The following is a 24,444-nucleotide window of genomic DNA, read 5'->3' on the forward strand; positions in this document are numbered from 1 at the left end:
AGTGTTTGGCTTAAATATTAAGAAGAGTAAAGTACTTGGATTCTCAGGAAAAATACAAGGTATTTAGTTTAAAAAAGAAATAGAAATTTTGGGAATAAAACTTGAGCACCAGAGACTGGCGCAATGGAAGGACATGATACACAAGATGAGGAATATTTGTTTATTTTGGAGACCATTAAAACTTGCGAATAAGAGCATTTTTGATTCGGTAATATTAGGTAAGCTGGCATATCTAGCTAATGTGCTTGCCATTTGGAATAATAAAAAATTATTGAATGTTTAAATTTGTATGGGGATCTAGACTAAACCCTACTAAGAGGAGTCCTTTATGTTGCAAAAAACAGGTCTGTTTAAATTCACATGTGTGCAGCTTAATTGAATTTATATAAAATATTGACAGGAATAAAGGAAAATGGAAGTTTATTAAAGATAGAAGAAAAATATAAAGATGTATAGGAAAAGCTTAAATGCTTGACAGAAGTTAAGGAAATAGTTGTACAGAATGAAAATCTATCCAATATTGAAGCTTGACTTAAGTGATGTAGGAAAGAATGGTAAGAAGCATGATGGAAGTTTTTTTTTAATTTTTTTATTTTACCCTTTGAAACACTGAGGGGAAAAAAAGTAAAAGCAAGAATGAAAAGTTGTGAAAAATGTGGACTGTATAGATTTTTTTTTTTTGGAGATTGCGTATAAATAAGCTTCCATTAAAGGCAAATATGCCATATAATACAAAATAGTCTATATATAATACAATATATAATATATATTGAGAGAAGCATGTGATTGTTTTAGCAATTGGGGGGTAAAGGATGTTTAGAGCTGTAGAGTGCTGAGCATGTGAGCTTTTTTTAGCAATTGGGGGGGGGTAAAGGACGTTTAGAGCTATAGAGTGCTGAGCATGTGAGTCTTTTTTAGCAATTGGGGGCTAAAGGACGTTTAGAGCTATAGACTGCTGAGCATGTGAGTTTTTTATCAATTGGGGGTAAAGGACGTTTAAATATATAAATGGTATGGATACTATAAAAACATGAAAAAATGTAAATGGATTAGTTGCAAATTTTGTATAATGTGGATTGTCTGGGGTGAAAGAATGAATGAAATAAAATTTAATGGGAAAAGGATACTGTCAGAAATACCTTGATTGCATTATCACTTGTGACATAAGCAAATTTTACATTCATATAATCAAACTATAACCAACATACTTCACATACATTGCTATATATCATATAAGCCAAGTAATATTACATAAATTGTTCAATTCCTGCTTTAGAAACAGACACATCTTTATTAAACCATCACTTGCTACACAGGCAATCATACATTTATATAAATGGAAACAAGCCATACCAACACAATCCTAGTTGCAAGCATTTTACATCATAAACCAAATAAAATTGGTTGTGGGAGGATTAATGTAAATTATAAGACCCCTACTGTTTGTGATAGGTGCCACAGAATCTTCTACACCTACCACTCAAGCACTGTAGTGTCAACAGTCTAGGTTCTTGGAATGGGAATAAAACCATCGAGCATTTGCCCCAAAGGTGAGTGTGCTACCTCTTGCACAACTGACACTGACACAGTTTGCTAAATTGTGGGGCTCAAATTGCTGACTTAGGAGGAAACTAGTTTTCCCCCAGAGCTGTGTTAACCCATGCTTATAAAAAAAACTGGGGAGTGCAAGAGATCTCCCCTTTAAATGAAAGGTATGGAAGGCTGTACATCATGCAGAAACCACTGTTTTTTGCCAAATATTGATTTTATTGGTTCCAATTTGATGAAATGGGGCTTGTCAAAAAGTGGTTTAACAAATTATTATAATTGAAGTGAGTTCATGAAAGGTTTAAGTGACTTCAGCAGATGGAGTTTTCTTTCATGTCTTGCAGCTACTCCTTAGCTGCAAAAAATTGACAATGATTAGTTTGCTTTATAGTGAAATATTCATTTTGTATCTAAATGGATAATGACTATTGTCCATGTTTTTAATGACTGAGGAAGGTTTTGCTATCCAGAGAAATATGGTTATTGCTCTTCCTAAATTGATTTGTAGTTTATGATCTGAGGTTTCTAACTTTTTCACTGCCTTGCCTGCTGAATGGGCAATAGAAGCTAAAGAAAATGAATGATCACTAAATGGAGCTACTTAATGTTTCTGAGACTAATAAAATCCTTTGCAGTTTGAACTTTACTTTTCCTCTCCACCTTCCTTAATCTGTCTTTGTGAGCTCAGGTCACTCCTTCCATCTGATATTGGCACAAGAGTCCCTTATAGGCACCTTAATGACGTACTGTAGTCTTGGCCTAGCACCCACTATAGCCCTGGCGTACCACCCATGGGGTGGCAGAGATCAGGAGCTTTTATCTACTATCACAGAAGTAGATTTTTGCTACCTACCCCAGTGTCTGAATTACATGGGTGGTGTAGAATATCGAGAGCATTTTGCTAAATCACTACATGATTGTTTCTTACTAGTGACCACTTGCTAGGAAATCTGCAGTTAAGACACCTCCTTCCCCCAGGTTAGTATTTGTGATGGTCATTCTCCATGGCAATTGCTTCAATTTTTAGGGCAGGGGAGGGATGGCATGAGACACTAGCATCCTGAATCTTAGAATATTTGTCAGCCACTCAGTATTGCCAGCACCGTGTCATAGTATTCCTTGTATGGAATAACTTGATTTACTTTTCTGTTGCCTCATTAACTTGCATCTTATCCTAACGCACTGTACTATCACAAGAAAGTTGTCTTCACTAATTGATGTATATTATGTGGTATATGTAATAAGAGGGGTCTAATATACCTTTCATTGTGTGTATTGCAGTCTAATATGCAAGTTGGGCTTCAGTATTAATTTGTAGATTACCATCTAGGTTGTAAAAGTCCTATATGATGGTATATATCCATAAAATGAAAACTTCATTTTGCAGAGCAATCTTTTTTTCCCCATGTCTCATTTTCTTGTTTTCATAGCCGTCTTTATGATTTTGCAACAGATTTTTGTCCATTCTAGGCAATGGAAATTTCTTTTCTGCATTACTGATGAGTTTCCCTTGCATATTGTCATCACTTTAAGTATATTTGTTATACTTTAACTTTTCAGATTATTTGTCAGATTTGTACTCTTGAACATCATAGCACCATTTGATATCTGTATTAGTTGTGTAGTATTCTCCATATATTGAAGCTTCCACACAGCACTAAAGTTTTTTCTTCATGTATGTTTTGTTTCACAGGTCCAAAAATGTGACTGTGTTAAAGCCATAAAGTATGCTATTGAGATTGGTTATCGTCACTTTGATGGGGCATTTTTCTATGGGAACGAAAATGAAGTGGGTGAAGCTATAAGGGAGAAGATTAAAGATGGAACAGTGAAGAGAGAGGATATCTTTTACACTGGAAAGGTATGGATACTGCTTTTATAAATGCACTTTAGCTGGAGAGATAGGGAGGTTTGCATTGGGTTTGCAGGGCCTTATGTCAAAAGAAAATTGGAAGGTCACAAAGGCTAATATGTATCCTTTCAATGATGAGACCATGCCCTTTTAATAGCCTGCCATTTGCTGTTTTTGACCGTGGTTTTGCTGGGAAGCATAATTTTGATTAATTTCAAGCCTTTATAATGCATTATTAAAGGGGAGTATATAATAATTAGACTGGAAAAGTGGCTCATCTCATTTGTTGGGGTGGGGCTTGGGTGACTGAGCATGTAACAAAAGAAACTAGGAAAACTGAATTCGTCACTTCCTTTTATGGATTAAATTTAGATTTCACTAACGGTAACATTTAATTCATGCTCCCTGAGTGTGTTAAGCACTCATTTCTCATCGCCTTCACATAAAACTTCCAATCAAAGTGTGTGTGTGTGTACTTCATAACATTGAGACATTAACATCCAAAATTTTGAAAGTGTGCTTCATAACATTGAAAACTACATTGCACAAGTAAATATCACCTCCACCTAACTATCAAACACACGTTTACTGCATTTCTGCAGGGGACAAGCCCCCCCCCCCCGCACCTCCCTAAATTAAATATACTCACTGAGGTTAGGGAATTAACTTTTTTCCAGTTTAGTGTGATCTTGGAGTTGGTATATTTAATTTATGGGAGGGGGGGTGTAGGGAGGCTTGCCCGATGCAGAAACGTAGAAAGTGTTTGTTAGGTGTTAATAGGTAGAGATATGTACATATGCATTGTAGTTTTCAATGTTATGAAGCACACTTTCAGTGTTCTGAGTTTTCACTGTTTTGTTGTTTAGATGTTTTGGTCTGTTATGCAATTCATTGTTATGAAGCATGTGTGTGTGTACTTTTATTTGAGGGAAAGATCATATAATCGGAACCCATATTATCAAGACAAATTGCACAAAATAGAGCATCGAGAATTTAAAATGTTGAATCCCACATAATCAAACACCTTCCCGAGCATCTCCAACTAATCCATTTATGTTTGTCTGATGAAGGCAGAACACTGTTTCTGCCGAAAGCGCTTACTTTTACTTGGATTTTATTAAACATTTTCAGTTTTTAGCCTGCTCTTATCGTGTTCCAGCTCGCTTTTTTGTTGTCAACTAATCCATCCACCTGCATTTCTACAAGTAACTTAAAACCTTCCATTACACCTATATAATAACTTGCCCTAAATCAAAACCAGAACTGCATACATATGGAATGTCCCATAATTCTTCACACCCTTAAACTCCACAAATATACTTCAATACAACATCCCTGACACTATGAACCAGTGAGAACTAACCGCAACTACAATAAACAGTTCTTGTTATCCAATCAGAATAAAATGTATTCAGTGCCAAAATGCAATGATTTTGTATTAAAATCCATGCTTAGCCTTGTAGCCAGTCATAATGGCTAAAGATTTAGAACATGCAATTAATATGAGAATATGTATTATAGTTCATAGTCATCACTGACATTAAATCTGAGTCATTGGTCAAACCTTTTCCATCATGGACCAACGACTTGAATTATTTGAGCCTCCAACTCTACACAACCACAGGCCTTGGCCGATGGGAGTACTCAAACACTCTGACCAATGAAGAACCACTCACTTCCAGTCCAATCCTCATCAACAGTGCATGTGTTCCATTGGTTAAACACAGTAATTCTCCACAGCTTCCAATCAAATCTATGCAGTGACAAGTTCCCCAATTAAACTGCCTCATCTAAATGGAAATGGAATATGGCAACACTGAACAAATGTGTAGTATAACTCGAAAGTCTTCACTGACATCTAATCTGTTTGGTTCAAACCACTTCAGTTATACACCAATAGCTTGAATCCTTTGAGATTCCAGTCAATTCTTCATGGTTACAAGCCTCTAACAACTGGATGTTCTAAGAACTCTACTAAATAAGGAGCTGTTATTCGCCTGCACAATATCCCTCATTGGTTTGATTCTCACTAACAATACCCATATTCCATCATTCCATCCCCATGTTTATTGAACCATTGCAGTGAATCTTTACAACTTCAGTTCAAGTCTGTATGACATCAAATTTGGCCTGCAAAAATATTTCATCCAAGTAAAATTATTCTACAAAGAAATGTATCACATCCATCACTAAATGCCAGTTAATAATAATATTGTTCTATTGATCATATTTTTCTTGGCAATCTACATCAAGAGCTGGCTTGAGTGATAAATTTGCATTTAGACCCGGAGGTGTGTAAGCTTGATGTACCACTATCCAATTTCACATTTTTCTGTTTTCAGCACAACATCACCACCACCTTTATTTGTATATAAAACTTGTAACACCATGAACTTGTAGTGTTGTGGATTATCTGCAATATGCTTGTAGAGTGGATTTTTATCTTAACATAACATCACTGATATGCTTCTGAATACGTTCTCTTATTTGCCTGTCCATTTTAATTGAATAATAACTGGTATGTTTTAATCAAATAAAAACAGGTACATCAGACATGTGGCAAGTGGCAATATAAATAACATGTTTTGTACTGTGATTTGCATATTCATGGCAGTAATAGTGAGAGCCAGAAGTTGGATGAATGATTTCATTCTAATTTATTAATGTACTGACCGCATGAACATACATGTTCTGCAAGGAAAAGTGCCTTGTTTACCCTGGATGAAGGATCATTATTATTCCGACATAAGAGTTTAAGATATTTGTTTCTCTTTAAGCCAAAATACTTTTTCTTACCAGCTGTACTTCTCAGTTTCATAAATTAAGATTTTCCAGTTGCTCTTGATATCGCATATATATTTAGTATCAGTATAGTACTTTCAAATTAGTCGAGCTGACTGTTTCCTAAGCTTATCTGCACATTCTTGTCTGTCACATCTATAGAAATAGTGTTTGCTTCGCTAATAGATGGTAAGCTCTTTTGACGAGAATAATATGGTTTTACTGATAGTATCAACATCATGTCTCTGTTTATATCCATGCATTTAAAATTCTATATCCAGTTGTTGCAGGGCGCTAATAAAATCTTCAGTTTTTATTGAAAAGTCATGATTTATTCTACAAATTTGATTAGTAATAGGATATACATGTGAAGGATGTATACTGCTATTTAACAAATTATTCTTTCTCCATCTCTTCCTATAGAGGCTAGTATTAATATTGCCTTCATCCTTAAATAATTTTACATCAAGAACCTGTAGAAGTGGATGAGTAATGGAGGGTCTTTCGGCTTTTCCTGGTTAGGAGTCACCACAGCGGATAATCTGTCCGCTCATGATTGGCAGTGGAGTTTTAAGGTGTCAAGTTGCCAGCCTGGTGCCCAACCTTCCACAGATTCACACACATGCACACCTAGGGACAGGTGTGTCCAATCCACCTACTGCATGTCTTTGGGATGTGGGAGAAAACCAGAGCACCTGGAGGAAACCCACGCGACCACAGGGAGGACATGCAGACTCCACACAAGACACCCCAGCCGAGAATCAAACCAGAGAACCTCTTGCTGTGAGGCGATAATGCTAACTGCTGTACCACCGTGGCTGCCCTGGATGAGTAATGCAGGGTAAATCTCAAAAATTCAGTGGTATTTTCTAAATACGAGAGAGTCTGTCAGAAGTTCTAAGTTGTCTTCCCAGATGAAATGTTAGTGTAATATTTCTAAAAGTTGATTATCTTCAGTTCTGTAAATTCTGTCTGCCTATGAAAAAGTCTTAAATATTGTATACCAGTCTCATTGGGTAGAACACTAAACAAGCTGTAGACCTAGTGTGACCATAAAATTATATATTTTTGTCCTTCCATTCATATAGTTGGAAAGCATTGTTTGGTATCCTTATAGTATATGCTTGCTGAAGCGCAGGCTTGAGTTGATTTTTCCCCATAAATAGTGGCTCTGTTAGCCAACCATTAACCTACTATAATTGGTCTCAAAGTGGAGTACTTTGATCTTTTTGGATTTAGGGAGCCCACCTATAAATGGGTATAGTAGGTGATTCCACAATGAAGTAGTCAAACAAATGAATCATTTAAGATTTATCATGCATACGCATGGATAATCTTGATTTCACTTCAATAACCATTGAATTAACTTGAATCCTGTTAATGGAAACATAGGTTGCATCTTGTAACATTGCCTTCATTCTTGAAATGATAAATCTTTTTGTATTCATTAAAGCTCCCCTTTGTCAGCTGGTCTGACCACTGTATCTTTATTGTTCATTCTCATGTAAAGCTTCCTTTCCTGCTTGGTCAAATAATGAAATGGTGTCTATTTAATTTTTATATTTCTTTCTCACATATGCTGACAAAGGTGTTAAAGAGCTGATGAATTCTGTGGAACATGGAGACTAGGCTTCTGAAAAATATTCAATGTTTGTATATTTTCATTCCCATACATTGGTCTTGGGCGTGACATCACATGGAAATTTCAAGCTTAAGATATCATTCAAATGAAGTGAGACTGCTGGTACAAAACTCAATCCTTTATACAGCAGTGTCCACTGCTCCTTTAACTGAACATTTGAAAGATTGACAGCCAGATTATCTAATTTGCCATTTGCTCTGCCCCTGTGGTTCTTTCCATTCCGATTTAGTCTGTTCTTCCTCTGCTGTCCATATCTCGTGGCGGGAATTTGAAAAGGTTTTGGAAAAACTGATGGCAAGTTTGTATTTAGACCTAGCCCCCATATTGGTATCGGGATGCGGACATGATTTCAGTCTACTCATTTGTATCTAGATGTATTCAACTCAGCATTCACAATCCTTGAATTAGTTTATCAGTCTGTGGAATGACTCCTTCCTTTTTGTTCTCTATACCAACCGTTCAAATTGCTTTTGAGCATGGCCAAGTAAAAATATGGCCATTTTTAAAGTCTCTAGTTTTTGGATGTTAATTCTAATTTGGTGTTGTATGTTATGTATAATATCTTCAATATAAGTTGATTTTAACTCCCACTGCAATTGCACTGTTTTTAATAAGATCCTTTTTTAATAAGATTAATCAATAAGTAGTCTTATGCAATTAAAACTTGGATATTCACTGCTTGCCATTTCCTAAGAAAGTCAGGATGTGAATTGCCATATGTTGGCATGAGCAAGATCCTAAGACCTTTTGGAATAACTTTGAGGCAAGCCTCTAAATGCAAATGCTGCTATTGCTGTTAAATTCAGAGAAGTAGTCATATCTGGCTCTTGAGGTTCATAGATATTAGTTTCCACAAAGCTTAATTTCAGTAGAGGATTACTATTCAGCTGAAAAAATCTTCATAGAATGATATGAATTCATTTTAGTCCCAGTTTTTGATCGGTAATCCAATTCAACTTCTGATGCATCTCTATCAGTACCTTCCACCATGTACTGTTGCCTCACACAATGAATAACAAGTAAAAATTATAAAATGAGAGGTATAACAGTTAAAGATCCACTGTAGAGCAGAACTAGATAGTGAACCCTACTTGTTTTTTTTTTACTCTGTGTGGTGTGACTTTCCATGGGCTTGCACATGTGTATAAATACTGAGCATGTGCAAGACTGCCATTTTGTAGTAAGCTGTTGAGATGTAAGCATGCATGTCTGTGTAGTCTGTCCATTTATATTTTGTACTTCTGCTAACCATCCTGATGTTTGTGTAATAAGGATAAACAGGCATGGTTGTTCATATTCTTTAATTGTAAACCAAGACTAGTGACTGAATCAGAATGGGATCCAGATTCAAGAACAGGTGAGGCATTTGGGTAATGCTGGCGGATTACAGAGGAATGGATCATCCCTACTGTGCAATTCGCAAAACCTGTCAAATGAATTTCAGGTACTAAAAATTATTTCTTACTCAAAGAATGTAAAGCAAAGCACTTGGAATGCTCAAAATGAATTTCTAGTTAAACAAAATGTCAAACTGCGACATTGAAAAAAATCTTCAAAATAGTTAGTTTGAAATGGTCAAAATCAGATAAAATGTATAAGATAAGGAAAACTACCACATTTTTTTGCTATGTGCAACTTTTTCCCATTTATTTAAAGCTGTTTGAGATCAGAGGTATATGAAGTGTTAACAAATTTGTAGTGTTGCAGTACAGTTAAAAAAAAAAAAAAAATACAGCCATTTTGGAGCGTGTTTCAGAAATAAGTATTTTAAAGAGTTTATTTGCATTTGAATGTTCATACAAGTACTGGCTGTGTGTGTGTTCATACATAATTACAAGGGCCATATTTTCAGTGTGTTTAAGCATACTTTGTTGGCATGGCAGAAGGATTTTGCAAGCCAGCTCCACTTATATCTGATAATGCAGAGAATTGGAGAGTGTTTCAGTAAGAGCATAATATTTTCATACAAGCTGCATTTTCTGATAAAGCTGCTCTTACAAAAGCTTTTATTTTGTTTAACTTAGCTGGTTCAGCAGCCATAGAAAGAGCGCATTCATTTGTGTATGCACCTGTTATGTTTGCAGGAGAGAGACCACTTATGTAGTGGTACCGGCTGAAACTAGGGAAGACCCTGAATGCTTAAAAATGTAAATTTAGAGAAAAGTGTAACCCCCAAATGGATATTACAATGGAAAAGCACTTATTTTACACAAGGGATCAAAAGCCTGATGAAACTTTTGTAGCTTATACAACTGACTTGAGAAACAAAACTAAAAATTGCAGATTTGGTGATTTTAAGGGATGAGTTGATAAAACAGACTGTGGCATTTGAGATGATGCAATGAGAGAGAGTTTATTTGTGACAGTGATTTAACTTTGAAAAAGGCCATTGAGATTTGTCAGATAAGAGTTCACAGAAAAGCACACAAATATACTTACAAATGAGAAATGCGTGCTTCCAGTATCCTCTAGTGCTAATGTTGATGGTATGCAACACATGTTAAAAAGAAACAGGCCTAAGCACATGGTGACTGGTGCCATACCTTTCAACCTAGAATCATCAAAAATCTGGACAGCCAATGAAAAGTAGGTATAATGGGTCAAAAACATGTATGCTGATTAGCATAAAAGTTGCATACATAATTATGTAACCCCCACCTACTCCAGTTCAATTGAGATACCAACTTTTAAACACAAATTGAAGAACAGACAAAATATTAAACATATAACCAGAACAGTAGTGTTTTATATTAATATTTTGAACTTGTAATCAAACTTTGTATAAAACTAATATATTCTTTTATAAAAATAAAACTGCTCCTACACAAATATTAAATACATTACCAAAATGTTCATCAAAAAGTCAGCTTGTAATAACATTTTTCTTCCAATCCTACAGCCTTTCACAGTCATATATGCTACCTAACACTTGAGTTTCCTGTATGTACTGAACTTAAAGCAGCACCACTTCGAAGTCTTAAGCTTCTGGTTCATCTTTAAATCCTCTATCAGCCCATATAACAGAGAACCTGACAGAGCAACTGGATCTGTTCTCAGGGAACAGACAAATGAGAACAAATGCATGAATGGTAACAAATGAGCAGTCCACAAGCAAATGAGAAAACAAGCAAGCATACACACAAGGTACAGAAAAAGTAAGAGTACAACAGTAAACAAAAGGATTGTGTGCGTATGTATGCTTGTGTATATGTTAAGTGACTGGGAGAGTGACAGAAATGAGTGGAAAATTAAGTTTGTATCAATGAATAAATAAGGCAAAGGAATGGGACAAAATTGGATGAAGATCGACAATGTATGTGAAACGGTGACATATTGCAAGTGTAGGATAGCAAAACGGGGGAAATTACGGAAGGAAGAAGGGAGAGAGAAAAGCAGATTCAAACCATGCTAAGGGTGTGTAAGAGGAAGAAACATGGTTACTGCACAAATATACAAAGATGAAAGGAAGACTGGCAGTGTGAGACCTTTTCATGAATATGCAACAATCTGACAGAAATCTGCATACACAGCACATGCAGACCGAAGTACAGGGACCGTCACACACACACACACACACACACACACACACACACTTGCTCAAACACATTTAATTAAAATATTTAGCCTTAAGATGAACATATACTTAAGCAGTGGAACTAATGACTGCACTAAATATTTTAACAAACTTTGTACTGAATCCGGAAGCTGAGCTGTATTCTCATGTGCCTGTACATGCAAAAGCTGTTAAATGCAAGACTGATAAACCAAAGTTCTAGGAAGAGATCTAGCTTTATACTGTAATATGGTGTTATGATATGCCAAATGTGAAAGTATTGACTTATTTGATACCTTTTTGTCCAGAAAATTGCAGTTAAAACTCTGAAAACAGTCGGTTGAAACGACAAATTTCTACCTGCTGGTATGGCTAAAGTTTTGGCACTGAAGAGGGCACATAGCAGAAACGGATCCAGTGCCTTCATCATACCTCTCAACCTGTTAGAGCAAGTCTAGACAAAGCTTAAAATAATGGTGGGACAAAGGCCCAAAAATCGGGACAGATTTTAAATATTGCCCTTATAAACTTGGAGAGTTGCTAGAACAGGATTTGAGTTAACATGCGTTTTTCTGAAGCATATGAAGTCTGAAACACAAATGTGTCCTCTAGTGATGTCTGTCCTCTGATTTACACCCCCCCAAAAAAAATTATTTGAAATGGACCAAAAAATGAGGAAAATCTGGATATTTGTGAAAATCTGGACAGCACCCCTAAGAGTCGACCCAGTAATCAGGGATATGGGAACACATGGAGACAGAGGTAGTCAGGGGAATGGACTCCATATGGAGTCAGTAATTTAGCCTTTGACAACCAAATGTTTGCACTGGAGAGTAAGTCCTTTGTTGTGCAACTTGTAAACAAAGGTATAGCTTCTAGGTCCAAGGAGGTCCTTGTTCCACCATAATCTGCATTCAGATTCAGACCCATCATTGAGTACAGTGCCCCCTTTGGTATGTACCTAACCAGGTACATAACTGAAATGCCCATAGAGGTTCCTTACTAAAAGAATACAGGGAGTAAGTAATGCATCATATGAAGAAAACGTCAAAGTGCTATCACTCTGTGCCTCCTACAGGTTGTTGCAGGGGAGAGCTATGCCTTGTATACAAGGCATCATCGGACCCCACACTGATGGACCTCCTGCATATCTGCAAAACAGCACCAGAATTACCTGTACAAGATTTAAACCTTGCCCAAGACGTAAATGGGACCTGCTGGGGAGACTGGTATGCAGTCCAGAGACTGCCCCTTCTCTGGAACAGGCTCCTCCATGTGAAGTGGAATCCTTGTTTTCAACTTATTTTGTACTTGAAAGTATATTGCAGGCAAGCATCAAAGCAGGATTGTGTTCCTTAATCTGGCAGCCCCTCTATACAGCCCTAGTAACTTACATATCCCTAGCTCTTTCATAGTGTTTAATAAGCCTAAATTTGATTACAGTTGAGCAATTCCTTTACCTAAATTGGTAACTATTCCCACCACTAGGTCTTAGAAGAAGGATAATCACTGCAGATTAAAAACCTAGTCTCCATACTTACATGCAGCAGGTTTTAAGACCCTGCAAACTCCTGACTGGGGTAGCCCCGCTCCGTTTCGCTCGGGCTCGCTCCGCTCCTCACCCTGCCCCCTTATCCCACCCGCCCCCACTATCCCTACTTTTATCTAGCAACAAACCCATCCCACTCAATCCCGAACCAATCACAGCCTCCCTCTAACTTAAGCCATCTCCTCCCACAATCACGTCCATCTACCAATATCTCAGCAGGCCTACCCAACCCTTCCCACTCTTTTAGCTACTTCATCTTTTAGTAGTATGGGTAAACTAATAAGCTCTATCATCCCAATAACATTTCTACTTTTATTCATCCTTTATTTCTCAACTAGATATGAAAACCAAGCTCTCCATGGCTTTCACGTCCCCTATGGTTTTACCTCCTATTACTCAAACCTTCCCACTAACCTGCTTTCTCCTTCGAACTTCACCACTACAACATTCTGCTATAAAGGTGTATATCTTACGCTACGTCACCCTAAAGTTACCTCTACAAAATACAGCTTAAAGTTAATTAGTAAGCTACTAAGACTGATAGACCACCTAAAAAAATGCATTGTTAATGATGGTGATATTCACCCCAACCCAGGCCCAACCACAAACGTAGACTATATTACCCCTAACCTATCCCCTAGAATCTCTAGCTCTCTTCTTATCTTCCATCTAAATGTTAGAAGTATTAAAAATAAAGTTCACAATCTACATGCTATTATAGCCACACATTTCCCAGACATCATGTGTCTAACGGAAACTTGGCTCAAACCTTCCACAAAGGATGAAGAGATTCTCCCACCTGGATATAATTTGCTTAGGGTAGATCGAACAAAAAAAAGGGAGGGGGAATAGCTGTTATGTTTAAAAACTCATTGAATATCATCTTGAATTCCTTACAACCCCCTATCATCTCTAATATGGAACTAATTTCCCTAAAAATATGCCTAAACAACCAAAAATGCATTAACCTTATTGTAGTCTATATCCCACCAGGGAATAACCAAGATACTCTGGAATCAACCCTATGTTGGCTAACCATGAACTACCCTCAGGAAACCGTTATACTGGGCGACTTTAACATTGACTGGTCCAAGTTCTCTGACCAGAAGAATCCCTTGCCCATTAACTTGCATGGCTTCTCCCAAAACATCATATCACCAACAAGACTTGTTAATGCTAATCAAAAAGATAGCACCATTGATTGGATTCTCACCAATAAAGATACACCAAACTATACCAGTGGGACCCTTCCAAATGACCTCAGTGACCACCTTGTCACTTTCATCATGAAACATAAAATGACCTGTACAAATCCTCCCATATATAGACATGTTAGAAATAAGAAGAAATTTCTCCCAAGTCTATTTTTGGATGAACTCAAATCCTGTAACTGGTCGATGTTAAAAACACTTCCCCTTGATGAGTGTCACTCTTCAATGACACATTTCTAAATATACTGGATTCACATGCCCCTAATCGACTCATCAGATCAAAGGTCCGGATTGCACCTTGGCTTACCAAGGAAACTAAATTAAAAATCAAGCTTAGAAATCAAGCATGGGACAAGTGGAGAACCACTAACAAGCACCACTTGACCGTATTAAATTTCAGCAGCATAGAAATTCCACTAAATCAGACATAACCCGGGATAAAAAGAACTACTTTTGTCACCTCCAGGATAAACACAGGAATAACCCTAAGAAGTTTTGGGCAGGTTTCAATAACCTCCTTCACTCAGGGAAATCCTCTACCCCAACCCCAGAGAAATTTATTGGTAAAGATCCTGTAGAAGTGGCCAATGCCTTCAACACTTTTTTCACCGAGACCATCCAGTCACTAGCCAGTCAGCTACCTTCTTCTTCGTCCTCCATTACTACTGCTGTTACCAATGCTCCACCTGCCTTTAACCTTCAACCAATATCCACCTCCTATATTAGAACCCTATTGAAAAAACTTAAACCATCCACTCTATCGGCCGATCGACTCCCTGCTGTATATTTACAAATAGCATCAGATGCTGTAGCCTACCCCATTTCAATCTTAATTAACAGGACTATAACCGAAGGCAAAATCCCCTCTCTTTGGAAAATATCCTACGTCATCCCTCTTCATAAGGGTGGTTCCTCCACAGAAACTTCTAACTACCGACCGATAGCAATATTGTCACCTATAGCAAAAATAATGGAAAGATGTGCTCACAAACAACTCCTACATTATCTCACTCTAAATAATCTTTTATCCAAAACTCAACATGGCTTTCGCCCCCATCATAGTACTACTACTGCCCTCCTTTCCTTTGTTGATACAATCAACAGTAACCGTAACGACAAACTAATTACTTCTGCTCTATTTCTTGATCTGTCAAAAGCCTTTGACATGGTCAATCATCAACTCTTACTACAAACTCTTGAAAACCTTCACCTTGATAGACCTGCCCTAAACTGGTTCAAGGCTTACCTCTCTAGTAGACAACAGGCAGTTCAGTGGCAAAGTAAACTATCTCACCTACTACCTAACACAGTAGGAGTTCCCCAAGGTTCCATACTTGGCCCCCTTCTATTCTCTGTATTTATAAATGATCTCCATTCAGCCATCCCCAAAGCCACCTGCATTCAATATGCAGATGACTCTACGTTGATTTGCTCGGATCTCTCTCTTAATAACCTCCAGAAAGCCACCCAACACTGCTTTACTGCAGTGGAATTATGGTTCACTGAACGGAAACTTATCCTAAACCCAAAAAAAACTAACCTACTACTAATTCTCCCCACCCTAGCCTCTTCTTTAGGGCAACACCCTCCACTCTTTAATAATACAGCCTTCCACGTTCAGTCCACAAATGGGACCATCATTGAGCCTGTTTCTAACACCAAACTACTAGGAGTCACAATTGACCACAAGCTCAAATTTGATACTCACATTAGCCAAACTATAAAAATTGTTAACAAGAAACTTGGTTCCATGTATAGAATTAAGAACTTTCTTACGCCCCATACTAAACTAACTATAGCACGCACTCACCTTCTCTCCACCCTACTTTACGCTTCTCCGGTACTTTCCTTCCTCAAAAAAACTGAGCTCAATAAACTCTCTAGCTTATAACCATATTGCCAAATTTGTAACTGGGAAACCTTATCGAACCCATCATTGCGTTAACCTAAGAAATCTAGGCTGGTTAGAACTCCCCAACCTTCTCAAGTTTAACCAACTTACTGAAGCTTATAAAATTATCAAAGAGCCAGAAAACCCCCCCTCACTACACAATCTTTTAACCCCCTACTCTAATCTAAATAGTCTTCGATCCTCTAATAGTGTCCTGGTTCATACAACGAAATCCAATAATTCAGGTGGTGATGCTCTTTTTGCCAATTCCATCGGAAAACTATGGAATGCCCTTCCAAACAACCTAAGACTAGCTACCTCTCCCCACCAATTCAAAACTAACCTTAAACAATACTTTAACACTCATTGGCTATGTCCTTGTACCAAACCAGACTAAATCCTTTATTCCCTGCCTTTTTTTTTTGATGTTGCTCACTAATTTTTCTCTCTTTTCTCTTATCTCCAGATCCTATCACCCCCTGTATGCTTACCTCTATTAATTCTATTTTTCTACTTCCCCAATCTTTCATTATTGTTAAATTGTTCTGTTTGTATTTTGTTTCTCCCTGCTTAAGTACCTTTTACAAAATTGTATTTTCATTATGTAAATGAAGTAATGTATTAATCATTGTGGAGCTTTTCTCCCCGGGCCTCTGCTGAAAACGGATTTATATCCAGTTGGACTAGCCCGGTAAACAAATGTAAAATAAAAATAAATAAAATAAATAAAAGTAACATGAATAAGGCAGGAATGCAATTGCGCTGCCATTGTATGTTTCTATACACTACACAACACTGTTTTTTTTTTTTTTTTTGTAGACTGGGCAATAATACATGCAGTGGGATATTTTTTTTTTCAAATAGTCCAAGGAAAAAAATCTTGCTTATGCTTCCCCCCAAAACAATCGACTCTCAGCTCCTGGATCTTTCATGCAAGTATTATACAAAACATTTGTAATCTGGCCCAGAAGCTAAGGTCCTTGCAGAAAGAGTTGTACACAGCAAACAACATGCACAAATGTATTCTTTCCCCCTATCTATTGTCCTTGTCAAGTAGGAGACCTTAATGATGATTTAAACACTTCTGAAACGTACAATTTGCAGATTCCAAGAACTGCTTGTGTGGTACTTCTCAGACTTGTCTTCATAAACGCCATTTTATCTGGGTCCCAAAAATTCAGTTTTGTAATTCTCAACATTCACACTTTTGTCCTGCCTCCTAGGATACTTTCTTTTACTACTTATGCTTCTCCATACCCAGACATACATAAATGATTTCCAGTTTTAAGTTGGACTTAACATTAATGTATTTAACAAACTGGAAAATAGTCAAGCTAGTACCTTAATCTTATGACCTTATTACTGCAGTTGGTCCATTGTCTGCAGGCACATGCATATTTGTCTGGAAAGAGCCCGCACCCTGCCCATAGAAGCCCACCTCAGGAACATGCAATCCAAGAATAGCAGGGCAAATGTGGCTGAACATCTGCCAAAACACAGTGCTACCCACCTCCCAAGACTTTTAAATCGTAAATGCACGTTTCTTGAAAATGACAAGGAAGCTCTGATTATTGCAAAATGTTAATGTTTGCAATAGCCACTGGAGAGAGATTTTCTCATCCTGAGGATTCCTTCCTGATGCTGTACTGTTGTGTCCCTCCTGATCCTGGGTCTGGCAGGGTCTTGGGTCTGCTCTGGGATTGGATTCCTGGAGTTGCAGGGCTGCAGGCAATTGCTTGGCTTGGCTGCCACTGGCAGAAGCTGAAGCAGAACGTAGAAGTTTTACACTTAAGTTTAATAAAAGAAAACTGCTTTACTGCTCCAGTCCTGCTCCTGCTTGCTATATTCTGTCTGCTGTTGGATGTATAAGACGACTTAAGTCCCAGTCCCACTAGTCTACTATGAACATAGTTCAACCAACATACGTTAAAAAAAAAAAAAAAGAGCCAGGAGAGCCCTTTTCCGACAGGCTGGCATTCTCCCTCATGAAGCTGATGTCCTCATGCTTGCCCTGCCTGTGACGTCTGTGACAAATTCCAAAAAATTTTGAAAAAAACCCTGGAAATTAAAGGAGCAACTTGGGAATTTGTGGCACCCCATTATTTGGACCTCAAAACCAGTAAACATTGAGGAATTCTGTACGGTTCAGAGGTATGACTGCTGCAGGTCCTGCGACACTCACTGGTAAACCCTGTAGCTTTCTAGTAAATTCCAGAGTGTGTGCAGTCTCAATGAAGCACAAGAGTGAGTTGGCAAAATCAAAGAATGTGCCTCTACCCAGTTTCATAGTAATAGTGTATCCAAAAAAGAAAAGTGCTTGGCTTTTGATCAGCAATGACATAAATGAAAAAGTGGAATTCTTTCCAAAGAACATTTAAACGGACAAGTTGATCAAAGAATGAAGTATTTTGTACTGTTTGGATTGTGTCAGAATTGACACTGGTTCAAAGTGTAATGTTTTGTCAGCAGAAGCATTTGCTAGAGTATGTCCTGGTGAGAAGCTTGATTTGGCAAAGTGCAAAGCTTGTTGCTTATGGTGGTGAAGAAATTCAAACTGAAGGCTCAGTAGTGCTTTCATGTTACTATGCTGGAAACCGCTATGACTTGCAATTTCACAGACAAAAGGCACATACAGTCTTTATTAGGCCTCAGAGTTTGAAAATGGGACTACTTTCATTTTGATAAGGGAGTGCATTGTGCACACTTGAAGACCACTGTTCTAATTTCGCCCAGCCTATTTTCTCTACCTATGCTGATCTTTGTTAAAATGCAGTTTAAAATATACATAACATTAATTCTTTTAGTCCTGAGTCAAGAATAAACTGTTCAGGATGTGCAAAACCTTTTTTTATTTAAATCCACATAGCGCTGCAAGACAACCTTCATGATTTAAAAATCACTCGCCAAGCAGCAAAAATAGTTTTTAATTTCCTTTTTTTCAGTATCCTCCACGCAGAATACTGACTTTGACAAATAGGGTCTCTGCAGACCCTTGTGCTTCTCGCTTAGTGCTGCACGTGAACACTCAAGTCATGTTTTTAGTAACAATGTTTTAGAAATACACAAGTCCTCTGGCTTGGTAATCATTCTGGTTTTCCGACCTTGTATATTTCAGTACCAGTAACATTCTAACTCCCCGACATTCCTTGTAACTACCCATCCCAGCCTGGGAAGGTCAGATTACATAACAAAATCTTTTACAATGCGTACTTTCTTACCTTTCTGGGCATTTCAGACTATGTAGACAATAGGAAATCCCTTAACCCCTTCAGCACTTTATTTACCTGCTGTCATCTGTTAATATACTTTACAGCTTAATATTGGAATGCAGTTGTGAAACACTTAGAATTTTAATAAGTATTTCAATAAGTATTTGTGGTTTGCATAACTATCATTTTTAACACCAACAAATATTAAATTGTAAGCTAATATGCATTTTGTGTAGAATAATCATGAGATGCATTTTTTTCTAACAGACTCCCCCCCTTTGACACTACTAGTGTCATAAAATACACAATTATATTTTGATTTTCCTAAATTTGATAAAATGCACTTCATCTGTAGTGACTTTTCATTCATCCAAGTTCATCATCAGGTACAAGTGGCATTTCATGTGCAGGTGCGATCAAGGACTTTGATTACAGCTTTTAGAAGAGAAAATATTAAAACAATTAAAAGAATACCAATTTTTCTATGTAGAGTTCATTTTGGCAAATTTTACATTTCCGAAAATATTCATTGCTAACCCCTTTCAGTACTCCACTGGCAGAGTTTATCCCAAATGACATCTGTAGCTGTCTTCCAGCGTGCCATGGAACAATTTTTTTTTTTCTGGGTATCCATGTGCTGTTCTAGTAGGAGGTAATGGTGAAGCAGAGCATGACAGAAGCCATAAAGTTCTGGAAAGAGCATGTGAAGTGAATCTTGAGCTGAATCCTCAGAAGTGCAAATTCAGGCTACAAGAAGTTACTTATGTTGCTCATTTATTTACCAGTTTAGGCTTATGACCAGATCCTTCCAACCAAACAGCAATACTTGAGATGCCAGCTCCAGATAATGTTCAAGCCTTTCAATGTTTTTTTGGCATGGTTAGCTATCTAGGCAAATTCATTCCAGATGAACCAACTTTCAGCACTGCTTATAGAGCTGACACGTAAAGATTTATCCCGGTCATGGTTAGAGCAACACCAAAGGGCATCTGATGGGCCAGTCCACCAACTCTCAGATACTGTGATGTTCACAAACCAGTAACTTTCTTGTGATTCTTCTTGTTGCAGTCATTCTTCAAGGGTAGACCAGTAGCCTATGTGTCCAGAACACTGACCCAAACTGAGATGCAGTATGCTCAGATAAGAACTCTTGGCAATTGTGTTTTGCATGTTCGAAGTTCCATGATTATATTTATGGTAGACCTATCCAAATTGAAATGGATCACCAACCTCTAGTCACTATTTTGAGAAAGCCTATGCAAACATTGCCAGCCAGGTTGCAACATATGATGAAATTGCAAAAGTATAATTTCAATCTTGTTTACACAAAAGGCAAACTTCTTTACCTTGCTGATTTTTTTTCAGATATAAATAAACTTTCAAGACCAGAAAAACAAATTTGTTGTTTTTCATGTTTTTTACGCTTTGGACTGGCTTGAGTCGAGTTCTTGGCTTTTGAATTACCGGTGGTTTTCGCTAGTTTTTTCAGATAGCACAGAAATACCACTGAATGGCATGAAAATGAGAAACTTGATTTTGAAGTCATGTGAGACATTTTTCTTCCACACATCTTGAGCTTAAGTCATACAGCCTCTGATTTCAGTTCTTCAGAAGCTCAACCACTTTATCAATTGAGGATGATCATCAAAGCAATCTTTACCTCATGATCCAAAACCTTTTTCCTTAGATTTTATTTGACAATGGTATTTTCATGAAAGGTCCAAAAGTGAGTGATCTAAAATCCTTACAAGAGTATATCACCATTTTGCTTCGTGGCCACCTAGGAACTGATTCTATTAAAAGAAAGGCGAGAAAACTTGTATTTTGGTCTTCTGTGTGGAAGGACTGGAGTACTTTCATATTGTTCTGTAAGTAATAGTACTAAGCCACATCAACAGAATCACTTTAGCTAAACCAGATTACCTTGGTCGACAGCTACAGACATTTTTCAATGGAATGGTCAACATTACCTGGTGTTAGTAGACTGCTTGTTCAAACTGGTTCGAGACTTGACCTGCTTCCTAATCTAGCATCCAGTACTGTCATTAAGTTGAAATGTAACTTTTTTTTTTTTTTGCAGTCCATGGTAGTTCGCACAGTTATTTCTGAGAATGGTACACAGTTTACAAGCCCAGCGGTTTGCGATTTGCTGAAGAGTGGGACTTAATCCATGTACGAGTATCCCTGAGTATCCACAGTTAAATGTTTTGGCAGAACATGCAGTTCAAAGTTGAAACGAAACAATAGCAATGTTTTTCTGAATCTCTTCTCAAATATTCCTCATGATAAACATCTTGGTTCACCTGCACAAAGGCTTTTTTCGAGACAGACACTTACTAGTTAGCAGTAATCTATTGGTTCCATGTGTCAAGAATAGACCAGGAAGTGAACCTAACCATTCTCTTAACTGCTTCTTAATTGAATGCTCATTACACAATCTTTACATATTGTGAAGAGACTAGGTAGATTCACCCCCCGAGTAGCTAAAAGAATGCATGTAGGCATTAAGTGAACAAGAAAAGGAACAAGTACAAAAAAAAGTTAGCTAGCCCCTATTCATCTCATGAGCTGCTATTGTAAGTGAATGCTTACTACACAATCACATTTACAAATTGTGAAGACTATAGTTAGATTCACTGCGAGTAGGAAAGGAAATAACATTTAGGCACTAACTGATTCCAGTACTAAAAAACATTTTCATGGCAAGAGATGTAGAGTAGCAAAGCTGGGCTTGAACTTAATACGGTACTTTGGTATCACAGAATAAGTTTTCTCGTTTAGACTGCTGAAGCTTTATTGGCAGTGCCACCATATATTCCATTTCCCTTGACTGTATCCATGCCAGTATTGTCTGTCTTCCTTATGTGCTTGTTTTTTGTGCTGGGTATAGTGAGTTTTTTTAATCTCTTTTTTTTTTTTTTTTTTTGATTTGTTTTGTAGCTGTTCTATTGTTAGATTTTTTAAGATAGGGTAGATTGGATTTGTTCCATTAAACAGTTCTTGGGTTATGTTGTGGAATCGGTTGATATGTTATAAATGTTGAGCAGTAATTGAGAAGTTTTGAATATAGTTCCAGCATTTGGTAAATGTATTATGGGAAATTTGTAGAAGGAATTTAAATTTCTAAAAGGAATTGCAGATTATGGACTTTATTTTGGACTTTAAAGAGTTAGGCTTAATGAATTGTCCAGTGCGTAGATTTGTTTTAATTATTACTTTGGCTTGTACTGACTGTAAAGGAATGGAATTGCTATCCAAGGAGTATCTATGAAAAAGGTTAAATAATGGTTGTATATGGGGGGGGGAGGGGGGGAGTGAGTATCTGGAAGCAGTTACATGAAAGTTAGTAGTCTTATTTGCCATTTGCTATAAAATGGTCTGTGCATTTTCTGACTGAGTGGCAGACCAAATGTGTAAATTTACTATGTATTTGAAGGAAGATGTACTGGTTCAGGTTTGATATGTCAAAGCCACTTGATGCATTTGTCTTTGACATCACTGTCCACAGAATCCTGGATAAACTTCCCCTCCAAACAAATTTTAAACAAATGGATTTAAATGTTAAGATAGTGGTAAGTGTGCCTGGTGAAAAGGTCTCGTATGATAACATCATTTAAGAGGTTTATTGTGGCCATTAAATAAAAATGATTTTGTCCACCATGCCCTTTGTTCTTTTGGAAATGTAGATCTACTTGACTTTTTCTCTACTTGTGTGTAAACGTTTAACAAAATCCAATTTTAATAACTGAACTGACTTTTATATATATTAACTGCTATTAGCACTAGTGCCTGTGTTTTAGAAACTTTTATTTTGTAACCTTTTATAGGGGAAGGTGCTTCTCAACAAGTTATAAGAGTATATTTGCCCCTGAATTTACTTTATAATGAAAAACTGCTCAACATAGACCAAATATTTAACTGTCAAATATGACAGGAACATTTGAATTGTCAAGTGCAATAGTTTTTAAATCTGGGTTTTAAGACTATGGGGCATGTTGGATAAGGCTATCCATTATCTATGACCTTATTTACCAATCTCCTCATGTTCTACCACCCACTGTAAATTCCATTCATTTTTTTTGTTTTGGGTCTACTAAAGTGGCTTCTGTCAGTAAGCTATGCCTAGTATCCCTCTAGGAAATTTCCCCAGTAACATCCTCCCAAGGTGCCCAAGCCTCTTGACTTTATACTCGAGCACAGAATAATGACTGAACTCTGAAATACTTCTGGATTTCTAAGATTCTCTCCCTCTCTCACAAAGAATTAACCCAGCTACCCTTTGAATTAACCTAATTTCTACTGCTTAGTTCCTAAAGTGCATGATCACAAGTGAAAACAAAAACAGATTGGTAAATTGCCATCTTCATCATATCACTCAGTTCAGGCTTCTTAACCTCTGAAGCAACACCTGCATTACTTTAGCTCCATCCAGTCTGTCTTCAGAGTGCCTTTGTTCCATATCTCATATTACTTGATCTCTGGTAGGGAATGTGCCTCTCTCCCCCCTACCCACTGCTGTTGGTTTGTGTTAAGCCTGCATTCAGAGTTAAAACTTTTTATCTGCTCTCCATTTTACCATCAGCCTCTTCAAGGGAAGTGACCTGAAGTTTGGCATAGTCTTTTCCTCTTTGGTTACATATCTGTTCAATTTGATTGGTCAGATGAATCTTTAACCCATCCACTTCCTCATTTCCAAGTGCTTTGGCACCTCCTCAGTCCGGCAGATCATACTTAGCTTGGGTGAAGGGGGACACTGGTAAATTGTAGTGTTTGAAGTGTTATTCATTAGTATTCATTCCTGTTAACTGGTTAATTTTGCATCTGGCAGTGTATGGGCCTTACTAGATGTATTCTCCACTGGCCACTGCTGAAAACATATCTATTTGGACTTTCTAGGTAAACAAATGTCAACAAAAAGATTTGAGGCTTGCTTTGGTTTAGTAACAGTAGCTTTATAACTTTGATCCATGGAATATGAAGAGGCATCTGGAGTTGATATTTTAGTGTTAACAGAAATTGCTCTGATTGTTCAGCATTATATTAGTCTGTACTTTATTTTGTTAATATAATATGTTGAGAGCTTAGTCTTTTTTTCAAAAAAATTTTACCTTTTTTGAAAAAAAAAACAAAATTTTTGTTTTCAGTTCATACATAGTCACAAATATACTGCTGCATATAAAGTTTTTCCTAGCAATCCACAAAGCTAAG

At 37.2% G+C, this 24,444-nt stretch overlaps 1 protein-coding gene across 1 annotated transcript in view; it reads left to right on the forward strand.

The window, feature by feature from the left end:
- The window catches only part of LOC122814947 (aldo-keto reductase family 1 member C23-like protein), a 188,772-nt gene that overhangs the window by 41,479 nt on the left and 122,849 nt on the right, over positions 1-24,444 (forward strand). The window contains exon 2 of the mRNA XM_044087207.1: positions 3,242-3,409. Within this exon, the coding sequence (XP_043943142.1) occupies positions 3,242-3,409 (168 nt within the window). The remainder of the gene's footprint in view (positions 1-3,241; positions 3,410-24,444) is intronic.

The sequence above is a fragment of the Protopterus annectens genome, chromosome 11.part0 (genome assembly GCF_019279795.1).
Source record: "Protopterus annectens isolate FY-2018-M chromosome 11.part0, PAN1.0, whole genome shotgun sequence".
Lineage (NCBI taxonomy): Eukaryota > Metazoa > Chordata > Ceratodontiformes > Protopteridae > Protopterus > Protopterus annectens.